Consider the following 25,424-nt stretch of genomic DNA (forward strand, 5'->3'; position numbering starts at 1 on the left):
TGCTAATCTTGTTTTATCTATTTCTCCATTTTTAAAAATATATTTGTATTGATTTCAGAGAAGGGAGAGGGAGAGAGAGAGACATCAATGATGAGAGAGACTCATTGATTGGCTGCGTCCTGCACTCCCCCTACTGGGACTAAGCCAGCAACCTGGGTATGTGCCCTGACAGGGAATCTAACCGTGATCTCCTGGTTCACATGTCCACAGTCAATCACTGAGCCTGTAGCTTGCTAAGTTTGAACTTTGTTACAATTAGTAAAATAACCTAGATTTTAAAGACTCGCTGAAATAAATGAGTGGGACTCTGTTATACTGAAAAAACTTCTGCTCAGCAATGGAAACCATGAACAAAATAAAAAGGCAATCTATGACATAGTAGGAAATATTTGCAAATCATGTATAAATATGGGGTCAATATTCAAAATATATAAGGAACTCACATAACTCAAGAGCAAAAAATAAATACCCCAAACAATCCAATTAAAAAGTGGGCAGAGGAACTGAACAGACACTTTTCCAAAGAAGAGAGACACAGGACAACATGAAAAGATGCTCAATATTACAAATCACAATGAGCTCCTTATAGCTGTTGGATGGCTATCATAAAAAAAGCAAGAGAGAACAAATACTGGTAAAGATGTGAGATATATATGTATACACACACATATATCCACCCATACATACTACACACAGAGACAATGCAATATTATTCAACCATGAGAAAAAAGGAAATTCTATTTGTGACACCATAGATGGATTATGTGGGATTATGCTAAGTAAAATAAGCCAGTCAGAGAAAGACAAATACTGCATGGTATCACTTATATGTGGAATCTATAAAAAAAATAGTTAGGCTCATAGAAACAGATAAATAGTTACCATGAGGCGGTGGTGGAGGTGGTTCACTTAAGGAAATAGAAAGAGGTTGATAAAAGGGTACAAACTTTTAGCTAAAAGATAAATAAGATCTGAGAATCGAATGCATAACATGATGACTTTAGTTTGTAACACTATCATATCATTGAAATTTGCTGAGAGTAGAATTTAAATATTTTCACCATGAGGGAAAAAAAGGTAAACATGTGAGGTAATGTATATATTAATTAACCTGGTGGGGAGAATCCTTTAAAAATGTAGTTATATCAAACGATTGCAATGTATACTTTAAATATCTTAGAATTTTATTTGTAAATTATAGCACAATAAAGCTGAAAGAAAAGACTCACTGAGCGAACACATTAAAAGCATCACACAGGGGAAAAGGAGTTAAGGAGCTTCTAGATTTGGAGTCTAAAAGGTGATGTGTATTATATTGTTCCATTAGTGCAATAACATTTTCAACAGTGGCACTCAGACAGCTACAGTTTCTGTTGACCTCTGATATGTGACATTTTTCTCAAATTTAATCAAGGTTATTTAGTTATGTAGGGATAAAAGAATCTTGATTTGTTTGAGAAACACATTTGAAAAAGTTATGATGAACTTTAATGGGAAACACACTTGTATAGAAGCCTGGGCATAAGGTTGAAATTGATCATCACATTGTTTGTTTAGAAAAGAAAACATAACATTCAAAGAATATGTTGGAAGCATTGGATTTCCTCACATAAGAACACACACATTGAACATGACGAGGTTTGGCTAAAGCCTATATTACAGACTATTTTTTTCTTTACTTAAGAGAGTTGACATATTAAAATGCACATATAATTGAAGAAATCTGAATATTTTTGCACGTAGACACATTTTGGAAAAATGATAGAAAATAAAAAAGAAACTTTTTAAAATTGATAATACTAATGACTAGACTTTGAAAATAAATCTATAAGTGGAAAAATGAAACAACTGACAGTTTACAGGCAGCCAAATATGTAGATTTTAGGCAGCAGCCTATCACTGCTCCCCTGGGTGGTCTCCCATTTCCCAGAAGAGGGACTTGCTGAGCTTCGTGATAGAGTCAAGAGTACTCAGCACCTAAGGGGCCTTTGTGTGTGGGGAGGGTGGAGGGAGAGGAAATAACTTTCTAAAAAGTCATAGAAGGGGGTCAAAAAATCATAGAAGAAACTTTGTGAGTTATATAAACCAACCCAGTTACCCCCAAGAAAAACCACACCTAAATTCTTCCAGACAGATTAGAATCTTTCCTATTTCTGCAGACCTCCTGAGAAGGAGTTTCCATTCCCTTACGTTAGTATTTAACAGACTTCCTTCTCAAGAACACTGCTCTCTTGACTACGTTAAATCTTTGATAATACTGCCAAGACTTTTATTTGTTCTTATAATATCCTGTACAGGGAAGGAGGACAGCTGAGTGAGCTTGCTTCAGGAACTCTGTCCCTCATTCCCCCTTGGCCCTCTTTTCTCCACACGGATAATTTCCATGCCTTTAAGGTAGGGATTGCATGGGCTTTTCGGGGTCAAACCAATAATATGCAGGTTGAGGCAAAAGTAGGTTTACAGTTGTGAGTAAGCAAAACGCAAGAGTTCATTCTTGTATTATTATTTATTAATTACTGTATTATTTTCCATATGAACAACTGTAAACCTACTTTTGTCCAACCCTATATAATTTGTAAGATTTAAGATTGTAAGGAGTGGCCCTAACCGGTTTGGCTCAGTGGATAGAGCGTCGGCCTGCGGACTGAAGGGTCCCAGGTTCGATTCCAGTCAAGGGCATGTACCTTGGTTGTGGGCACATCCCCAGTAGGGGCGTGCAGGAGGCAGCTGATTGATGTTTCTAACTCTCTATCCCTCTCCCTTCCTCTCTGTAAAAAATCAATAAAAAATATATTTAAAAAAACAAGATTGTAAGGAGTGGTGGCAAAGTGGAGAACCGATGCTACTCTACAGGCATTTAATTATATACTCATTCTATGCACTGAGTAGGTTAAGCCAGATATGATTTAGGGGTAAATTCTGCTTGAGAGCTGCCCAATTACATCCTTGCTTTAAGCCAGTGGTTCTCAACCTTCTGGCCCTTTAAATACATTTCCTCATGTTGTGACCCAACCATAAAATTATTTTCGTTGCTACTTCTTAACTGTAATGTTGCTACTGTTATGAATCGTAATGTAAATATCTGGTATGTTGGATGGTCTTAGGCGACCCCTGTGAAAGGGTCGTTCGACCACCAAAGGGGTCGCGACCCACAGGTTGAGAACCGCTGCTTTACGCCCTTTCTAAAAAGGTAGGACATGATAATCAGGTTGCATTTACCTATGGCTACAAATGCAAAACCAAGGCTTAGGTTAGTTGTGATGAAAGATGTTTCTTGTCTGCATTCTCTAGTACAAAAGCACTCTCATCCTATATAATAAAGAAGTAATATGCAAATTGACTGCCACACCCTCACACAAGATGGCTGCCCCCATGTGGGTTCAAGATGGCCAGCAGGGGAGGGCAGTTAGGGGTGACTAGGCTGGCAGGGGAAGGCAGTTAGGGGTGACCAGGCTGGCAGGAGAGGGCAGTAGGGGGTGACCAGGCCAGCAGGGGAGAGAAGTTGGAGGTGATCGGGCCATCAGGGGAGCAGTTAGGCATTGACCAGGCTGGCAGGGTAGTGGTTAGGGACAATCAGGCAGGCGGGCAGGCAGGCAAGCAGTTGGGAGCCAGCAGTCCCGGATTGTGAGAGGGATGTCTGACTGCCGGTTTAGGCCCGATCCCATAGGGGTCCCCCGAGGGGTTCCAGATTGGAGAGGGTGCAGGCTGGGCTGAGGGACACCCCCCCCCCCCCCCCAGTGCACGAATTTCATGCACCTGGCCTCTAGTTATAATTTCTTTTGGACACATATATTCTGCAGGAAGTTTTAATGTATGCATTACCTCCAAGAAGGCCCCTCATGATTCTTGTCTCCTGGTAGTCATACCCTTGTATGTTAGCCCTGTGTGAGCATCAGTGTGGAAGTGATTATGTGTGACTTCCAATGTTAGGTCATGTTCATGTACATCATTGCAGCTTTCATCTTTGTCTCTTATGTCCCTTACTCCAGAAGAAGTCAGTTCCATGCTGTGAGGACACTCAAACAATCCTGTGCAGAGCCCTGCAACCAACAGCCAGCACCTACTTGCTAGTCTAATGAGTGAGCCACCTGGGAAATAGATCCTCCAGACCCAATCAAGCCTTCAGATGCCTCAAGACCAGCCAGTATCTGACTAAATGAGAGATTCTAAGTGAGAACTGCCACAAGTTTTTGACCAACAGAAGCTTGAGCTGTAATAAATACTTCTTATTGTTTTAAGACACTATGTTTTAGAGGTGATTTGTTTGGCAGCAATGATGACATGACAAATCAAATAGGTGGGTTTAGAGTCATGTCTCCATAACAGTTGGCTTCTGTCACTTAGAATGAGTAGAATGATAGATCCTGGTGACCCATTCCTCTGTTTCTTCTTAAAAATTTTCCCAGCTTTATTGGGATATAGTTAACATATGACATGGTGTAATATTAAAGTGTACAACATGATGATTTGATATACAGGTGTACATTGTGAAATAATTGCCACAGTAATGTTAGTTGACATATCTGTCACCTCCCATATCCTCTGTTTCTTTGGCAACAGGAAGGGAGATGTTGTGTTTTTCTCCTCAGGAATGTGGAGCGAGGAGTAATGTAGAAAGCAGGGTGATTTTACATGGATGCATGCCATATTTTTTCCATACCATATTAGCTTTCAATGATCATTCGACAATAGCTGATATTAATTGAACTTTTACTATGTAGCAGCACTACATTAAGAATTCCACCCAAGTTGTGCTCATATAATCCTCACAAGAACCCTAAGAAGTAGCTACTACTATTTTATTTTGCCTGCTCACTGCAAGACAACTCTTAAGGAGCTGATGAAATAAGCAGGTATCCAAGTAGCTGGGATTTGAAAAAAAATGCCACAAAATTTCCGTTCCCAATATCTCTACAAGTCAGACATCACAGTTACTTCAATTTCATGAATATGCACCTTGCATATATTTAAGTCATCTCTAAGCAGATGGTCAGTTAGTTAATGAGTCCATGTATAGCAGACATGTTTTGCACCCATCTTTGTGAGAGCTACTGTGTAGCAACTGGCCAAGAAGCTGGGTCTCCACCACTGCAAGGAGCCCAGCTGCTATCATCCAATGTCCACACCTGTCTGCACCGGTACATACGACATGTGCTGACAATCTATAATAATAAAAGCATAATATGCTAATTAGACTGGACGCCCTTCTGGATGACCTTCTGGACAAAGACGGGGATGCAAGGGAAGCCTGGGTCCCAGGTGCTGGGTGCCAGAGGGAAGCCAGTGCTGGCAGCTGGGGGAAGGAAGGCCTACTCTTGCACGAATTTCGTGCATCGGGCCTCTAGTTTAAAAATAAATGTTGACTCGTGCATGTGTGATACATATAAAGCTCTCACTGGTGCCAATTGCACGCATATGTTCCAATCTGTCATTGTTGATCGTGACTTTGGTTGACACTTCTATTATAGAGAAAGGGCGAATAGCAATATTAAAATATTTCTTCTAATTAATTTCTTTTCAATGTGCACGAATCCGTGCACCAGGCCACTAGTTAATTTATGGTTAAAAAGATTTTTTTGTCATGAAATAATGACCTACCAGTATGTACGGTGTGACTAACCAAAGCCAATCAAATCTGTTTTCTAGTATATGTGATTTAAAGGCAATAAGAGTTTTGTTGAAAGAAGTAATAAAAGAAGTAATAGTGTGAGTAAGGATATCTGCAGTGGATTTGGACGTTTGGGATTATTAGTTCTCAAGCACTCAGGCCATCAGTATAAATATTGTGATGCTATTTAGGAGTTACATTCATTTTTGGCAGTGTTTTGCATTTCGTCAACCACAGATTTCAAGTACCTTTAGACTGTGAGAGGTTCTGCATAAAGCAATCAATCATCCCCTTTTGACTGTTTGGCAGAGACAGCCAATGACTTGTTCTGTCATGAACTGAATTCATATATATTCATGAGGCACAGAGAAACACTTCATTGTTTCAGATTGTTTTGTTATTTCAGAATAAATCATAAAGACACCATCCCACCCATAGTTGGTAAAGAAATATTTGTCCTATGATCCTCACCTTTGTGGTTTGTAGTGTTTTAACTTGCACAGTTCAGCCCACATTTCATGTTACTTTTTTTTTTTTTACAGTAAATTGCAACCTTTTTTTTAAAGCACCACATCTCTGTTACCTTGTATCAGCAAATATTGGAAGCATCTAAAAACTGAAATGACATGTGTCCTAAGATAAAGTGATTTAATTCTCACAGACTCAGGGACTCCTGGCAGAATGATAAAATTTCAGACCGATAGGTATTGTCCAAGCTCCCAACAGATTCCAACAATCTTAATCTTTTTAGTCCCTCATTTATTTGTGCAGAACCTTCCAAGAATCAGTCATATTTGGCAAATTTTGTATTCTGCCAGGATGTCTGTGAACTCCCATAAGAACAACAATAACACAAGCACCATGAAAACAACTTGCTGAGAAAGCAATTTTAATACCTCTGGAAAGGTGAATATTTATATTCAAAGCCTCCTAAATTTCTCACTTTGTTGGCCTTTCCTAATCAGTGAAATCATATGCTGGTAAATCTTATAAAACCAGGGGAAATAAAATCCAGAGACAACAAATCCCATAGACAGAAAAGCTATTGAATATTCTTGATCACCACCGACATGGGTTCTCAGAAAAGCCAGTTTATTGGATCTTCCCTAAGAATAATGTTTTCAGCAACAAGACTTGTTTCAAACATTTACTGTCTTGGATTCTAACAATGGCTATTTGTTTAGGTGGCACAATGTCTATTTAGAACTCATTCAAATTCTTGCCATAGGGATCAACAGTATTAAAAAGGACAAACAGTAATATAAATGTGGCTTCACAAAGGGTTGAAATAGACTATTTGGGTTTGGCTCGTGGTCCTTGGGCATATTAGCTGGTGAAACTCAGCCATTTATTTAATTTTTAACCCTAGATTTTCTCATCTGTATACTAAAGATAATATGATTTTTCTCAGTATTTAAAAAATATGTGCTAGGCATAAAGTAAGAATCTGTCAATATTAGTTTGTGGATTTTTTTTTAGCCTCACCCAAAGATATTTTTTCACTGATTTTTAGAGAGAGTAGAAGACAGAGGGATAGACAGAGAGAAATATCAATGTGAGAGAAACACATCGATTGGTTGCCTCCTGCACAACCCCGACCAGGGCCCAGGTCAGCGAGGAGCCTGAAACCAAGGTACATGCTCTTGACCAGAATTGAACCCGGGTCCATAGGGCAATGCTCTATCCACTGAGCAAAACCAGCCAGGGCTATCAATATTACTATTATTATTATTAGTTGGTGTGCTTAGTTGTAAAGAATAGAATCCACCCATCTGTTTAACCTGGATTAAACAGAAAATAAATTTTGAAAGGAGACCAGGTGGCTCATAGATTCTGGAGGTAAAAGGGTCAGAGAATCACATTTGAAGTGACATAAAAATGAGAATGCTTAAATCATATTGTAGAGGTGGCTGAGGTACACAGAAACTGGAGCTATAAAAGTTGTGGAGCCCAGTGTAAAATGAAAATAGGAGCCACTTGTTTAAAAAATAGGAAAATTTCCACTAATAAATTAAAATATAGAGCTCTTTCCTTTTATCTGCAGTCTCGCTCACAACTTGGCATGGTGTTTTTTTGTTATTTCATGTTGTTCTAACTAAACAACTGACATTGAAACATTTAATATAATATGACTTTTTCATTCACCTTTATGTTGTACAATGTCAGTCTAAAATGCAAATATAAGACCACTTCACTTACATGCAGAATTACCAAAATTACACAATTCATTTATCACAGTTTGTCCATGCATCACGTATTTCATTCTTACCAGAAGAGTAGAAGTTATACAAAATGAACTGTTTTAATTCCACTCCTTGATGCATGGGCATTCTACCAACAAACACTCTCTGCCTTCCACACAATGATGAGCAGGGGAAACTGAAAGGAAAAGGAGATATGGGTTGCCCTAACTTTCTTTTTCCTCCTTTGTCATCATTTTCAGTGTAAGAGATGGTCTCCTACAGAGGAATAACAGGAGTAAGGAAGCTATGATAAGGTTCCTGGTTGTCTGTGTTTATTAGAATGGTATTGCCCTTTCTTTTGGTGTTGAAAACAAGTTCTGGCTTAAATGGGGAAGTGTGACCTCTTGGGGCTGTCAGTGCCCCCCACCGCACCTCTATTACTTCATAGTAGACATCACCATGTTTGCTTTGTGCTCCCTTTGAGTCTTACTGAACTCCCACACATCACGGGTCTACTGGAATGCTGTGTTCATGGGTCAGTAAATGCTATGTGCAAATGGGCAGTAAGAAAATGGGGCAGACACCCATATGTGCAAATTATTACATTTAGCATAGTCTGGTTGGGGTATGCATTGGAAGATTTTATTTTTAGCTCAGAAAGGCATATACTTTACTGTCTGGATATTCTTTTCCAAGAATGTAAATACTAGTGTCAGCAAATGCATCTGCACCAAGAAACACACACAGAGACTGAATGAGACCAAGCAGAAGAAACCTGTATATAAATTTATCATTGCCCTGTGAGGTGCAAATTGCCTAAGGACAAAAGTCATCTGACATAGTATGTTGCATAATGATGATCCAGAACAACAATAAAAATCTCTGTTAGAAAAATTTTCAGGAGCCTAAACTGTGTTATTCTATAAACTCAACTTGACAGAGAGATGTACTTTACTACTCAGTTCCCAAGGACAATCTCTGGGACCTCTCATCAATATACACCCTCAATATACATGAGCTCAACTAGGATCAAGAATATGCCTCCTCAGCCCTGGCCAGTGTTGCTCAATGGTTGAAGGATTGGCCCACACACCAAAGGGTTGCAAGTTCGACGATTGGCCCCTGCATGGGCACATGCAGGAGACAACAAATCCATATGTCTCTCTCAGATTGACTTCTCTCTCTCTCTCTCTCTCTCTCTCTCTCTCTCTCTCTCCCCTCTGTCTTCTCCACACCCTCCTTCTCTTCTGCTCGCTCTAAAAATCAATGGAAAAAAATCCTTGGGTCAGGATTAACAACAAAAAAGAATATACCCTCTCAAATAGTCAGGGTTGAATGTATAAATTCATCATGATAACAGGGTGTTCCATATTCTTGAATTCATTTCCAAACTCATTGCTCATTCTATTTTAACCTTGAATTATTCTTTCAAGTAAAATTTGCTCTTTAACTTTTAAGACAGCTTAATTTTGATGTGTAACATATTTCCACCAGATGTGTTACTCAAATAAATTATGTGAAGAATTTCTTGGCTACAGGATTGTTGGAATATTATTATTTTTGTTTCATTTAACTATTGTAAAAATAAAAACCTTATATTCTGAATCTTATAACAAAATGTTAGATTAAACCAGAAATACACAATTCTTCAGGATAGAAATGAAATTAGTAAACTGGCTTCTATGTCTTCATTAATATTTATCAGTTCAGATGACATGGATGAAATCATATGATGAATATAAAACACTATTGGGAATTGACTTTATTTTTGGAGTGTTTTTCAGAACTGATGTAAGAATTACTCAATAAATATTTGGTAGGGTGAATGACTTTTTGAGTAAGTTACTGTGATAGTTCTAATGAAGTTGTTGACCCAGCTCATAATGGCCAATAGATTTAGGTAAAGAAACCTCACAAACTAGATTTCCTGTTTTGCATTACTAGCACTTAAAATTCAATTTTTAAAACATTTTTTAAGGGATTTGATCAAGTATTTAAAGAAAAAGGTAGCTTCCCTGGAGAAGTAACTGGATGTTTTTCTAAACTAAGTTGTGAGGTTACTGAGCACAGCCTGTCACAGTCCACTAGTTCTCCCTTCATCCTCAGAAAAAAAAATCCAGATGGGCTCATGGTGGCCCAGATTAAACTTCCCAACCTTCACAAAGCTAGATGTGACCAGATTTTTAGAACAATGAGATATGAGCAGAAGTGATGTGTACAATTCATATTGTGTTGTTAAAGGTAGGAGAATAAAAATCAATTTTACACAAGTCCCTGTGATTTTGGATTATAGTACATAGAGCCAAATCTTTATTGTATAAAATAATGGACAAGATAGAATGCTTTTGGAGACAAAAATATGGTAAGAACCCATTAGTTTTCCAGTGAACTAAATAAATGCAAGAAGGAAATATTTAGCAGTTACTTCTGGGGAAGGGCAAGCATTTGGAAGGGAGTAAGGTGGAGGTGAAATTTAATTTTTTAGTGTATGTTTCTTTTTGTTCAAATGCTATATAAAGACTATGCATTTGGAAATTACTTATGAAGTTTGATATATACTGATTCGTCTGGGCTTATGTTCCAATAAACCCATTGTAAGTTGAAAATACTGTAAGTCAAAAATGCATTTAGTACATCTAAACTACTGAACATCATAGCTTAGCCTATCCTACTTTAAATATGCTCAGAACACCTACATTAGCTTATCATTGGGCAATGTCATCTAACACAAAGCCTATTTTATAACAAAGTGTTAAATATTTCATGTAATTTATTATGTACATTAGAGGCCCAGTGCACAAATTCGTGTACCAGTGGGGTCCCTTGGCCTGGCCTGCGAGATCAGGGCCAAACCAGCTCTATGACATCCCCTGAGGGGTCCTGGATTGTGAGAGGGTACAGGCCAGGCCAAGGGAGCCCACTGGTGCATGATTGGGGCCAGAAGGGACTTGGGAGGTTGGCCAGCCAGGGAGGGATAACGGAAGGGCTCCAGGGCATGTCTGGCCCATCTCGCTCCATCCCAATTGGCAGGACCCCAGCAGCAAGCTAACCTACTGGTTGAAGTGTCTGCCCCCTGGTGGTCAGTGCACATCATAGCGAGCAGTTGAGCGGCCTTAGCATATCATTAACATATCACGCTTTAATTGGTTGACCGGCTGACTGGGCACTTAGTATATTAGGCTTTTATTATATAGGATGTATCATTTTTACACCACTGTAAAGTTGAAAATCATAAGTTAGGAACCCTCTGTGTATATATGTGGTATATATGTGTGTTGAAATTTAAATATACATATATTATTGAAATTGAAATATATATTTATCAAACATTTAACTAGTTATATATGACAAAGGTAAAAGCAAACTCAGGAAGACTTAATTTGGTTATGTTGCCTAAGGAATAGTCTTTAGATTGTTTTACTTTAGAGTTGCGTCACCCTAGGTTTGCCTTCTGGTTCAATAACTTGGTAGAAGCAGCTAATGAGTAAGTTACATGCATTCTTTTAAAAGCATAACAAATAACTTATATGTATATATGCATAGCCTATGGACACAGACAATAGTGCAGTAGGCCTGGGGGGGACAGGTGTAGGGTGGAGGGGGCTGATGGGGGAAAAAGGGGTACATCTGTAATACTTTCAACAATAAAGATAAATTTTTAAAAAGCATAAGTTATAATGTAACCTTATATGGTGGCTGTGAGGACTGTAGGTCCATTCAAGTACCATTGCCAGATACATTAGAAGCACTCAATAGATGCTATTACTTTGAGATCACTTGTAAAATGTGGAAAACTGGAATGAAATCTTTTTTATATATGCTTATAATTGTATTAAGCCAGATAAAAATTATAATAGATGAATAGAGGAAGCGTGCCAGGAAAAATGTATACAATGTTTTAAATAAGCATACTTTATAAGTGAATTTAGTAAAGTTACAATTAAAAATGTTTTATAGCCCTGACTGGTTTGGCTCAGTGGATGGAGCATTGGCCTGCCGACTCAAGGGTCACAGGTTCGATTCTGGTCAAGGGCATGTACCTTGGTTGCGGACACATACCCAGTAGGGAGTGTGCAGGAGGCAGCTGATCGATGTTTCTCTCTCATTGATGTTTCTAACTCTCTATACCTCTCCCTTCCTCTCTGTAAAAAACCAATAAAATATATTTTAAAAATGTTTTATAACATTTATAATATTATTTATAAGTTAATTTATAGCTATGGGTAACATAGAAAATATAATGAAGGGCTCTCAATTCATAATGTAGAAGGAAATAATAACAATAAATATGAGAACTGGGAAAAACCTTAAAATGAAACCTGTAAACCCCATATGAAGAGAGGTTTGTAAAAAATATATAAGAAGACTTAAATAAATTTGGAGACATCTCATATTTCCAAATAGAAACCTGAATGTTAAAAGAGACTCAGTTTTCACCAATAAATCGACAGGTTTGGCACTATATTGCAATTAAATTTGTTGTAGGTTGAGTGCTTCAGAGAAAGAGGTTGAGATGGAATTCAGAGTATCAAACATTTGTTAAGGATTGATGTCTGAGAAAAAAAGGGGAAAGTAGCAGGACTGAGAACAAAAGAACTGAGATGTGAATGCAGCAAAGTCTCAGCCAACCATCTGGGAGCTGGTTGCCCCATGGAGTCATCCCGGGCCAGCTGAGATGACTGATTTTTCATCACCACCTCCCCCAGTTGCCCAATGGAAATGGCCTCTGGAAAAGTGAGACTCCAGAGGATGTGACAGCTGGAATGTGTCTATGCAGTCCTCGCAGCTGAGCAACAAGCCATTCCTTGCAAGGGCATCCTGGTGATGTATTTCTGTGTCTGCCACATTTTTGGAAGAACTTAACAAAGTGATTTTTAAAGTTCAACTGGAAGAATAAGCAAACAAGAAGAGCCAACAATTCTTTGAAAAACAATAATAATGAGAAGGGATTTGCTCTGCCAGGTATGAAAACGTTTTAAAAGCCTCATTAATGCCTGGTGGTATTGTCATAGGTGTAGACTGAAAACTCAGAGACACAGATCTGAACACCAGAAACAACCCCTGTATACATAAATATTTAGTGCATGATTGTGTGGCAACAGTTTTTTGTGTCCTTTTTTTTTTTTTAGATACTCAGAAGATAAAGGCAATACTAGGGTACTGTCTATTCTTACAGCTCACTCTCATAGGGCTGTGGCCTTGCTGATAATTAGGTTTGTTTAAAAAAAACAAAAACAACAACCTGGTTAATTTCATGTTAATAAAACTGTCCATAAGTGGAAGCAGATTGTTGATATAAGTTGTTCCAAAATGAGGATACAAACCCCAAATATTTAAGACTTAGGGTAAGGCTAGAGTTGGGCTGTACTCTGCTGTGACAAGCCTCCCTGTGACAAGCCTCCCTTTCTATCTGAGTCCAGTTAGAAAACCAACAAGAAGCATCTACAAGAACACATCCACTCCTGTCTGTGGACATCATTATAGTATGTGCGAAAAGATCAGAGTAAGAGGCTTTATGTAGTGAATTTACTTCTATCACTGCAGGACAAGCCGCAATCTATAGTACATAATAAGCACTCAATACGTGTTAGTTAGAAATGGTGAATAAATGAAGGGGAACAAAGGAAGCATAATATAAACCCCACAGGGAAAATAAATATTCCTTTGGCATTGATAAGGAAAAATCAGTTCTTAGGTTGAGCATGGGGAGGTTGGGCCACTAAGAAGATGAGGATTTAAAGATGTGAATTCTTGAAAGGCTGTAGGCCTTGTTTTGAATCATATGATGATTTCACTGGATCAAAGAGTAGTTTGGCAAACAGTTGTTAAGGAACCCTGACACTGTGCCAACAGTTCTGAGCTGATCTGCTTGAGAGTGAATAAATTTTAAGGAACTATAATTACCATGTGCATTAGCCACCTATATAATTGGAAAGGTAAAACAGCGCTGAAACAGTGCTGTAAATGACAACATTATGTGCTTAAGGGTTGTCTTTAAAAACTCAATCTTATAAAGATTTGATCAGCAAGGATACAAGCCTTTCAAGTGCTTCAGCCTTGGACTTGTATGGTATTTGGAGACAGTCACTCTAGGGCGTGGCTGTGCACAGTTGTATTTTGTTTTGCTCAACTTCTTAGGCTAGCCAGATTCCCGGGACTACCAACTATGGCAACAAAGCTAGCAGAACATTTTAGACGGTCACTAAACAGCTAGCAATGTCCTGGCAGGAGTGAACCGTCCCAGCCTGTTTTAAGTTCCTCTTTGGCTGTTTGTCAGTGGACTCGTGCCTCCCCAAGCACTCGTTGGGCCAACAACCCCCAACTGCTATATAAACATGCTGGAGAATTAGGCCTGAAGACAATCTAAACTGTTAGTTGACATAAAATTCTAAACCATAAGACATTTTAAGGATCCACTCTCTCTTTGTTGAGAACAATTTTAATCAATGCTTCTTAATCAGAGAATAGTGGTTAAATTGTCTCCCTGAGATTTTTAATTGACTTAATCTTTTGCCAACCTCAAACCAGGCTAAAGTCTTCAATAAAGATTGCAAAAGTACCAATTAAAGGTAAAAGCAATGCAAAATAAAAAGTAATGGTCATAATGCAGGCATTGCTTCTCTTATTTTTTTTCTCTTCAAAATAAACTATTAAATCTTGACTCTTCATATTACGTTCCAAACTATGTTTGATGTCAGTATAAAATCAAAGTGGTATAATAAATCCTTAGCAACTTAAGACTGTAGTAAAAGCATGATTAATTTTTGTTGGAGTTGTATTTTAAAAGAATCAATGGATATCACAAAATTGCACATATAACTATGTCAAGATAAAAGAACACTATTTTAAATGGAAATTTTCTCTTTAACCATTGAAAAAACCCTATTCTCTTATGTATAAAAAAGCTCTAAAAGTAAAAGTACAACTTTATATCAGGATATACAAAATATCTTGGTATCTTAGACACTGCAAATGTTTATGAATATGGTATGAATTCTAGTCTAGAAGCTTAGATGGACACAAAATATATATTGCATTTCTTTATATTTTTAAATCAATTTAATTTACAACCCTGGCCCTCATTTTCCTTTCTCTCCTTCCCTTGCCCCTCATCAAGGACATTGTAAAGTTTCTTGCATAGGTCCAAGGGACTGATCATCCTCTAGGCACTGATCATCAGCAATCATTCCTCACTGGTTACTCCTGAGCTATCCATTTCTGATCTACATGATCCCTTCAGGTCCAAAGGCTCTGGAACTACCTATCTTATCATAATATATAATGAATGTGGTTATCACGCCTTTCTGAAGTCTGGCCACCTGTCTAAGAGATTATCAGGTAATAGGGCTTGGCTTCTGATCTTTCATGAAGCACACATACCCAACTTCATTCTTCCACTTCCAATTTTATTCTCTCCTTTACCCTGGATGAAGGAAAGGGGGAAAACAGGGGACTATAAACATAATTGCTCAAAACAAATATCCTGAAACATTTATAAAGGAGAGAATCTACTTTATAATCCATCAATAGAGAACTGCATGAACAATTTATGTAACACCCATATAACTCATTGAAATCAATGAGGTAAATCTGTACATTTTGATATAGAAAAATGTCCAAGATAGGTCATTAAGTATCAAGTGCAATTTGAGAAATCATATATATGATCCAGTCTGTATAAAGTTTTAAAAAGTATATATGTGCATACACATATACCTGCTTGTAAATGCAGACAATGTTGAAAAACATCCCCAAAGATTTTAACTGATTATGTCTAAAGAATGAAGTTGCAGGAGGGATGGGAAGGGTGGATTTTGTATTTCTATTTAAAAATTATTGACTTTTTTTTTTTACAACATATATATTTTATTTTCATAATTTTACAACCTTAGTTTTTATATAAAAAAGCAGATATCTGATGATGTGACAATAATTCCATAATTCCAAATTTTTGTATTTGTTCAATACATTTTAAATAAAATTAAGAACTATTAAGTAATCATGTTAATTTTCTTGTTAATACCATGAGAGCATTAAGAAGAATACTTGTTCAGAAAAATTTGAAAATTTAAAGCAGTATTCTTTTTCATGCTTCAGAAATTAAGTAAATATTCTACCCTGAAAATCTGAATATATTCTTTCTTCTATTATTTTATACTTCATTTTATTATATATTAAATTATTTTACTGATTCTAAATGCATTTTGCTTTATATGAGGGCTGGAAATATAAATAATACAATTTTATTGAAATTAAACTAAATGTATTTTTTTTTAAATATATTTTATTGATTTTTTACAGAGAGGAAGGGAGAGAGATAGAGAGCTAGAAACATCGATGAGAGAGAAACATCGATCAGCTGCCTCCTGCACACCTCCCACTGGGGATGTGCCCGCAACCCAGGTACATGCCCTTGACCGGAATCGAACCTGGGACCTTTCAGTCCGCAGGCCGACGCTCTATCCACTGAGCCAAACCGGTTTCGGCTAAATGTATTTTTATTATTTTAAATCATAGTACATGATACAGAACAATCTCTTAAAAATGCTTATCTCAACATTTCGTTTTAAAATGTCATCTCCCACATGTTCAGAAAAGCTTCCTTTGCCCCACTGTCATTTTCCTTGTTTCTCACTGTTTGATTAATTAAGTCTGTATATTACAGAAAGTCTTCAAAGTGCAGCACTTTGAATTATGAAAAGAACAGTCATAGGAATAAGAGGCATAAAAAGCAGCAAGTCAAATTGTGAGCATGAAAATCTACTATAGCAGCATGACATACAAGTAAGAGAGTAGCAAGAAATGAGGGTAGCTTGCTCATGAAGGTATTCATTTTAGAATTAAAAGGAACTGACATTTCATAATGAGATGTTAGATAAGCATTTTAAAGAGATAATTTTGTATCTAATTGCAGAGAGAGACCTTTAGGGTGATAAGAATGGAAGGCAAGATATCAGTTAAAAATGTTATGACAGCAGTTCAGGCAAATAATGATGAAAACTTGAACTAAGCTAGTGACTATATGGATAATAAAAGAAGAGATGTTGAGAGATATTGCTTATTTATGTTCCGCATAAAATACAGGGCATACATTTTACAAGACTGTATAAATATATCTATACCATCATGCATACTACTTGGGAATTACTTAGAGTAGGGAGTTATATTTTTAAAAATCTAGGGGCACAGTTAGATGACAGAGTATATATACATGAAAGTCTTAGTGTCATTTGACAAAACGTTTCTAAAACAAGTGATATCATTATCTATCTATCTATCTATCTATCTATCTATCTATCTATCTATCTATGCCTAAGTGACTGTCTGACCGGTAGCTATGATGCACTGAGCACCAGGGGACAGATGCTCAGTTCTCGGGTGACACACCCGGAACCAGAGGCACCCAGAACCAGACAGGAGGGAGCCCAATTCCAGGGTTCATCACTGGAGAACCGCCCTCTTGGAATCTGGGATGTCGGAGAGCCAGTTTTGGTCCATCCTTACAGGCCAGGCCGAGGGATCCCACTGCTGCACGAATGCATGCACTGGGCCTTTAGTAATGTCATAAGAAAGCATGCTAGTGAAATTTCTGCCAGTTGGACAAATTTTTGAGTTCTGATTCGAGCTGTCTCTTAGACATGTTCTCTTAGATGCCCACCAGCACCTCATTCTAACACAGTCTTAACTCATTACTGAACTCTAAACTCTGCCAATCCTGGTGTCCTGACACCTCAGTCTCCCCAGTCACCCAGCTTTAGAACTTTATTTTCACCTTTGCCTTCATCTCCAGTCACCTGCCAAGCTACCCCTACAGTATGTCTAATCTGTGTCCTAGACTAGTCTCTCTCCTAGAAGTTCAGGATCTTACTATTTTTCTTTAAAAAAATATTTTTATTTATTTCACAGAGGAAGGGAGAGGAAGAGAGAGATAGAAACATCAATGATGAGAGAGCATCATTGATGGGCTTTCTCCTGCACACCCCACGCTGGGGATTAAGCCCACAACCCAGGCATGTGCCCTGGCGGGGAATTGAACCGTGACCTCCAGGTTCATAGGTCAACACTTAACCACTGAGCCATGCGGGCTGGGCAGGATCTTACTATTTTTCGCCTGAGCTCTTACAATATGTCCCCCCTCCCTATGTTCCAGTACAACCATACCTAAATCATCTCATACATTGCAGCTAGATGCAGTGTCCTGAAACATAGTGTGGATCATGTTCTTCCCCTGCTTAGCATCAGTCAGGGCTAGTGGAAATTTTATTTAATAAAATCACTTTGGAAAACTCTTTGGTATTATCTACTAAAGTTAAGCATATACACATCCTATAACCTGTTAATTTCACAACTAGGTATATATCCAACAAAAATGTATGTCATACACATCAGGAGACAAGAATGTTTATAGCAGCATTATTCATAATAGCCAAAAGCCGAAATCAATCTAATCTAGACTGGATAAAAAGTTGTGAGTGTCCATGCAATGCAATAGTATACAGCAACAAAAAAAGTCATTTTTATATCAAATTCTAAAACAGGCAAAACAACTGGTGTCAGAAATCAGAATACTAGTTTATTTTAGGGAGGAAGAAGGAAATGATTTCTAGAAAGGACAGGAAGGAAACTTTTGGGTACTGGAAATTTTCTATTTCTTTACCGGTGTTATAAGTTACACAGTGTTTTCACTTTGGGAAAATAAAAATAAACACACACACACATACACATATAGAACATTTAATGGCTTTCCAAACTCTACCAAATTATGTCCAAATTTCTAAACCTACAAAGCAAGCTTGTAATCAATGATCTGCTCCAATCTATCCATCCGATCAATGTAGTCAAATTTGATTCCCATGTTCCCTATCACATCTCCTTTTCTCTAGCTAGATGGTTGGTATAAGACCCCTTATATGCTGGCTTCATTCTGCATATAACTTAGACACAAATCAGTTCACTAAAAATATCAGAAGTGTAATTAGAAATTTCACCAACAACTTTATTTTCCACATAAGACTGTGGCATTGCTGGGCCAAATCCTCTGCTAAAGTATTTATCTTCTCCAGTTTTCTGACATATCAAGAAGTTGCAAACTGTTAAGTCTCTATTGGAGATTTAAGCTCATAACCAACTTAGGCTTGGTGATGAAACCCACTGGTACTAGAGTAAGAGACTCCAGGAAATTATGAAGCAAGACTGGGTGTTGCCAGTGCTAGGAGCCTCATTTGGTTATGGAATGCTCCTGAGGATGGCAACAACCAAAACCACAGGGATCAAAAGTATTTTGCCTAAATCTGGGTCAACACTGATATTAGATATGGCTGCCTAAATTTCCAGGAAGTGATGATGACACTGTAGGCATTGTTGTTGCCATTTCTGTGGAACAAAGCTTTAATCAGTCTCTGGGGGACACCAAGAGCATCCTGTCCCTAGGGAGGAATACATACAGGAAAGGGAAATTGGTTTGGGTTTTGGCCAATTGGGCTGAGGTTTAGGGCTCTCCTCTGATTGGGCAAACTAGAAGAATCTGGAGCCCAGTTAAATAGATTAGGCAACTGTAGTGGAGACTATGGAACAGGCCACAGGAGGGCACATGTGTGTTCTAGAACAGTGCATCTCCAAGGTTAGCAAGTATAAGGGTGATGTGGAGAGCTTATTAAAACTGGGCTCCTGGGTTCCACCAGGGGATTCTGACTCCGGTCTGATGTCAGGACCAGAATGTGCTGCCTTAACAAGCTCCCAAGTGAAACATGGTGCTTTAGAACAACTGTCAGGCTTGTGGAACAAAACTAATTCCAGCTCCCACCCACCAGTGGAGACAGGATATGGAATATGCTGCCAGCCTTGGTCCAATTTCGTTTAGGAACTTGTGTGGGCTGAATATGCAGAGTGAGGACATCAATTCCTACTGCACACGGTAGCAAATGTCCGTGAAAAGGACAACTTGCTGCTTGTCCTTGTTGGTGCAATCAGAGGAAAGCCCCTTCTCTGCTGTCCTAACCTGCTCCTGAGAGCTTGCATGTAAGGTTTTCCTTAATAGCAGTTTGCTGGCATTTTTAGGAAGTTTACTGGAGAATTTGCCTAAACCAGTAATTTATAACCCAGGATGATTTCGCACGCAGGGACATCACCGGGTGAGGGAGCTGCTATTGACATCTAGTGGGTAGAGTCCAGGGATGCTGCTAAACATTCTACATCAGACAAGACAGCTCCCCCAAAAAGGATTATCCAGACAAAATTCCAATGGTGCTAAAATGAAGCTCTAAGTAGAAATATATCAACTGGGTTTGGAATTTCCACTTGGGTTTTACTAGTATATCAGGTTACACAAGGCATTATACGCAGCATTATCTAGATTACTGTTATCTGTTAAGGCAGCTTATAATAAAAAGAACATTGATTCTACAAATAAAGCTAAAAAGAATTTAAACAAAATAAAAATAAAAAAACAACTAATAAAAAACTCCTGTGGCGAGGGAGAAAGGAAGTCATGAAGGGAGGTCAGGTTAGAGGAAGTTCCGTTAGTGGAATTCTAAAGGGAAGAGCGCAGGCCCATGTCTTAGTCAGCTTGTCTGTTCCTGGACTACAGCTCTGACAAATACTGGGCATACCACATGTTGAATGAAAAACAATAAAATGTATTAAAGATGTTAGTCCGTTCTCTTTTTAAGAATTTTGATGCATGAAGATTCTACAGTGTTATACATGAAGATTATTAGTATTTTTCTTCTGGTCTAATATAATGATGATTAATTACTTTTCTAGTTATGAGTTCTATCTTACTAACTGGATCATTCTGAAAATAAATCCATAGAGAACCAGATATAGCTCAACATTGCATTCAATAAATATATTTTGTTTATATTTACCCTATTCTGATTCTTTTTCTATCAAATATAAAAGACAATTGGTCAGGATATATTTTTTAAAATAAAATGACACCTACACATTATCTCATATTTAATCAGCCTGAACAATCTCTTTTCTCTCAACATTTTGTTGTCCACCTTAAATAGGGTAATTGTATTTGAGATTTCTTGAATCTCTCCAAATTCATTTTTAAATTCAAAGACTCTAATGAGAAACAGTACTCTTAGACTCACATTCAATGATTATATTTTCCATATTTCTTCTGGGCCAGGTTTTGGGCTAGACACTTTAATGTTCTTTATTCCTCTAGTTTGGTTATGTTTTACAGATGAAGAAACTGACTTAGAGAGTTTCAGGAAATATATCCAAGTTCATACAGATTGTAAATGGTAGAAATAATATTCAAATTCAGATGTTCTGATTCCATTGCCAAGAGTCACATGGTAACCAATACTAATTAGAGCATTTAAATAACTTTCCAACTTGTGCATATCAGACCACTAGTAATAGTAATATCATATTTGATTGTTAATAATAATAATGACAACACATTGATGACTCTCGGCTGAGGACTGGGAAATAGATTTCAAGTCTTGTCCAAAGAATGAAAGGTGCACAGCCATTATATTTAATAGTCCCACATCTGATGCTTTCAAAGCCCTAGCACAAAATTGATGGCATAATTACTATATATTCACTTTTAAGCAAATAATATTATATTAATTATCTATGGCCGTATAACAAATTACTCCCACACTTAGTTAAAACGACATTTATTAATTCTAGTTCTTGGTGCCTCTGGCTTAAAGTTGCAGTTGGTGTGGAAGCCAGGACTGCAGCCCCATTTGAAGGTTTGACTGTGGGGAGATTGGATTTCACTCATGTGCTTATTGATAAATTCAGATCCAGATGGGTTGTTTGGTTGAGGGCCTCAACTCCTTGTTGGTGAGAGACATTGCTTCCTTGCTATGTGGGCCTCCGCACAGGAAAGCTTACATGATATTGGTTGGCTTTATTAAAGCAAGTTAGCTAGAGCAGGCAAACCAGACTGAAGTCATGGTCTTTTGGTAACCTAATCATAAAAGTCACATCTCATCACTTTACTATAGTATATTCATTAGAAGTTAGTTGCTAGGTCCAACCTATACTCAAGGGGAGGGATAGCAGCCAGGGTGTGAATCCCATGAGAAGAGGAGTATTAGGGGCCATCTTAACAATTGCCCACTAAAAATGTTACCAATTTTTTTATATATAAAAGAACAGATTTTTTCTATATTTCTTAAAATAATTTATCCACTTATTCAACAATATTCATAAAAATAGTCCTATCAAAGCTAGTTTCTCTGGTACATATGGACGGGGTACTGAACCTAGACCTGTGGAGGTAGAGGGCAAGGGAAGTTTTCTCAGTCTTAGTGTCATCAAAAAATGGGACTTAACGGAGAATAAAAGGGAATGAGAAAAGGCGAGAGAAGGATGTTCCAAGAAGAAGGAGAAGAACAAGGAGAAGAATGTGGAAAAGGACATGGCTTGGTTAGGGGAATACATCCTTAATCAATTATATTATTCATCTATATCCATAATCTTATTAGAGTATTACAGTTTGTGATTATTCTTAATGAAGTAGTTTTAAACTGATCAGGATAATTGTTAACTATCAAATTTATAATTATGTCTAATTTATCATAGTAGTTTTCTAATTTGGTTCTGACAGATAAATTGGGCCTAAGAACTCAGCATTGTTCCTGTCCACATGCACCAATCACATTGCCTTCATTCCTAATTTGTCATCTGCCTAAGGCAATATCCTAAGGCTGAGCCTGCAGACTACTAAGTGCAGGGAAGATGGAACAATTATGAGTTACTTTGGTCAATCTGATTACCCCAACCTAATAATTAATTTGAAATTAAAATATCTCCTCCTGGCACACACAAAAAAATAGTTATGGGAAAGAGATTAGATTATTACTTCCTTTAAGCATTGGATCTACTGCTCAATGGTTAATATTGACACACTTCATGGAATTTATGTCAAGTTCTCTTAAAAGGATGCCTGACATATATTCTCCATTTGTACTTAATACACTGATGTATTATTTTCCAGGAATGATATTAGTCTCTATACAACCTTCAGATAAGGATCTGATTTTTATTAGGCAGTATGTATACATTGAGTTTTTTATTCTAGTTTTTAAATTGCTTACTATGTGCAATTTTGAACATACCCACGAGTAAACAGAATAGAATATCCATCATCCAGCCCATAACCAATCTTGTCTCATTCCTACCTCTAACCACCCACACCCATGTTATTTTGAAGTGTATTACAGACATCATATCATTTCATCTAGCAATATTTTAGTATATAACTCTAAATGAGTTATTGTTTTTCAACAAAACCATAATCCCATTTTATTCCTAAATAAAAGAACAATAATTCCTTAGTATTATTAGTCTCTTCTTAACTCTACTTTCTTTTTATAGTGAGATAGGTAGATGGATAGATAATTAGTAGTTCTACTAATATCAACTTCAGTTGATATTCACCCACGGGGACAATTGAGAATATCTGAAGACATTTTTGGTTACAACTAGGGGTTGCTACTGGCATCTAGTGAGTAGAAGCCACGTATGCTGCAAAACACACAGTGCCCCATAATAAAGAATTATCTATCCCAAAATGTCAATAGTGTGTCTGTGGAAAAATGCAGATAGATAGATAGATAGATAGATTTGAATAGAAGTTAAAATGGGCAAAAGTTTATAAAGAAGAGCAATACAAAATATCCATGCTTTTTGTGTGGCTACTAGCAATGTCAATAACAATGTCATTGTTAGTAGCCACACAAAGAGCAAAATATATTTATGATTGAAAAGACCACTCAGAATATGTAATTATTCCAATCTAAGTGTCCCATAAATCCAATGAAATTTAAGTATAGAGAAGAGTGGCCTAGTATTAATTAATAGAACACTGTTCCAGGTGTGATAAAGAAGTTCATAAAAGTAAATGTTTCTTACATGGGCAGCAGAATCAAGGGAATACTTAGTAAATACGGGTAGAACACTACAAAACATTATTTTGAATTTGCTAAACAATAACCTGTCAGAAATGGGCTTTCTTTAATGTAAAATGGTGCTATGAATGTTAATGCTCGTGACATGTTTTTAAGATAAAAATGGATATTAATTACTTTAATGCAGACAGAACTATGCTCATTATTCTTTGCACAGACCCCTGGCAATAATTTACCTAGCTGCGCCACAGTTCATGCAGATCAAAGCTGCATTATTTAAGTGTGTCCAGGGGGCAGATTCTAGCCCTGTGCCTCACGCTTTAAAGAAAAAATATATATTGGTTTGCTTCTTGAGAAACAAAATATAACTCGGTGCTTCAGGCCAGTTCTACAATATTTAAACTCGCTTTAATTCCTCTTATTATCTAGGGCAAACCCGCTCCCTATTTCAAATAATCTAAACTCTTAGGGGAGTACAGAACAACTGTGGAAATGTAAATTTTTTCAAATGAACAGCAGTGTGTTTTCATTGAAATTAAACCCGAATGGGAACTAGATTCAGGAAAGGAAATGGCAGGGAGAGAGGAAAAGAGTCTGTAGTTGCTATAGAATGTGCCTGGCTGCTGCAGCTGACAGACAACTGATGAAGTCCAACTCTGAAATTTCAGGCAATTTGTATACCAAGCTCCTCCTTTTCTGTAGTCTCCTCTTCCATTGGTAAAATTCTTTTGCAGGGTCATGTAGGGATCCCACCCCCTCTCTGTGTTTTCACTCTGAAGCTCTACACAACTTTACACCTGAATGAACGCCAAACCTCAGGGATATATAAAGGGAACCTTGAGGAGGAATTTCACAGTTACAGTGCAGAAGCAGAGGGAAAGGAATTAACTAGCTCTCCAGCCAAGCAAATCCTTACTCACCATGCTTCCTCCTGCCATTCATTTCTATCTCATTTCCCTTGCTTGCATCCTAATGAAAAGCTGTTTGGCTTTTAAAAATGATGCCACAGAAATTCTTTATTCACATGTGGTTAAACCTGTTCCAGCACACCCCAGCAGCAACAGCACGCTGAATCAAGCCAGAAATGGAGGCAGGCATTTCAGTAACACTGGACTGGATCGGAACAGTAAGTATGTTTTACTTCTATGGATTTTGTCTTTTCTTTTTTGGTAGCATTTAGCTCACAGTCCTGTAAATTTGTTTCACTGCTTTCTAACTGGAACCATATATATTTTGCTAAATAATCTGGGGGTAATCTACTGCATGTGTAGATTGGCATTGTTTCTATAAAGTTAGCATAACTAAAACAGTGATTTGATAATGCAGGCACAGACTTACTAGTAAGTTTTATCAAACATCCTAAGAGAAAATATTTCCAGGAATTAAACTGTTGCTTCTTTAAATCATGCACAGTAAGAATTTTTAAAAAGTGTTGCTCTAGATAGTTTAAATTGAGGTTGTTTTCTGTTTATTTCAGGACATGTGCAATTCTGGTAAAGTGCATAAAGGTAACTAAGCAAAGTATGTATAAGAAATCACAAGGGAAAAAAGATGCTTTCTCGGGGGAATAATTGCTCACCATGAATTTCTAAAACATGTCTAGGGAAATAGTTGAAAGTTTTGATGATAATCAATGCAAATAAGGGCTAAAACTAAACAGGTTGGAAAATCATATTTTTCTGAGATAATTTCTTATTAACCAGGTCAACATTCAGGTTATTGTTTATTTCTGTGACACAGGGAGCCTTT

At 37.4% G+C, this 25,424-nt stretch overlaps 2 protein-coding genes across 2 annotated transcripts in view; one reads left to right on the plus strand and one right to left on the minus strand.

The window, feature by feature from the left end:
- LRRC72 (leucine rich repeat containing 72) overlaps nucleotides 1-25,424 on the minus strand; it is a 110,169-nt gene that overhangs the window by 43,796 nt on the left and 40,949 nt on the right. The window lies entirely within an intron of this gene.
- Nucleotides 24,423-25,424, plus strand: part of SOSTDC1 (sclerostin domain containing 1) — a 4,039-nt gene continuing 3,037 nt past the window's right edge. Inside the window, exon 1 of the mRNA XM_006779050.1 lies at nucleotides 24,423-24,801. Within this exon, the coding sequence (XP_006779113.1) occupies nucleotides 24,597-24,801 (205 nt within the window). The 5' untranslated portion in view covers nucleotides 24,423-24,596. The remainder of the gene's footprint in view (nucleotides 24,802-25,424) is intronic.

The sequence above is a fragment of the Myotis davidii genome, unplaced genomic scaffold, assembly GCF_000327345.1.
Source record: "Myotis davidii unplaced genomic scaffold, ASM32734v1 scaffold168, whole genome shotgun sequence".
Classification (NCBI taxonomy): domain Eukaryota; kingdom Metazoa; phylum Chordata; class Mammalia; order Chiroptera; family Vespertilionidae; genus Myotis; species Myotis davidii.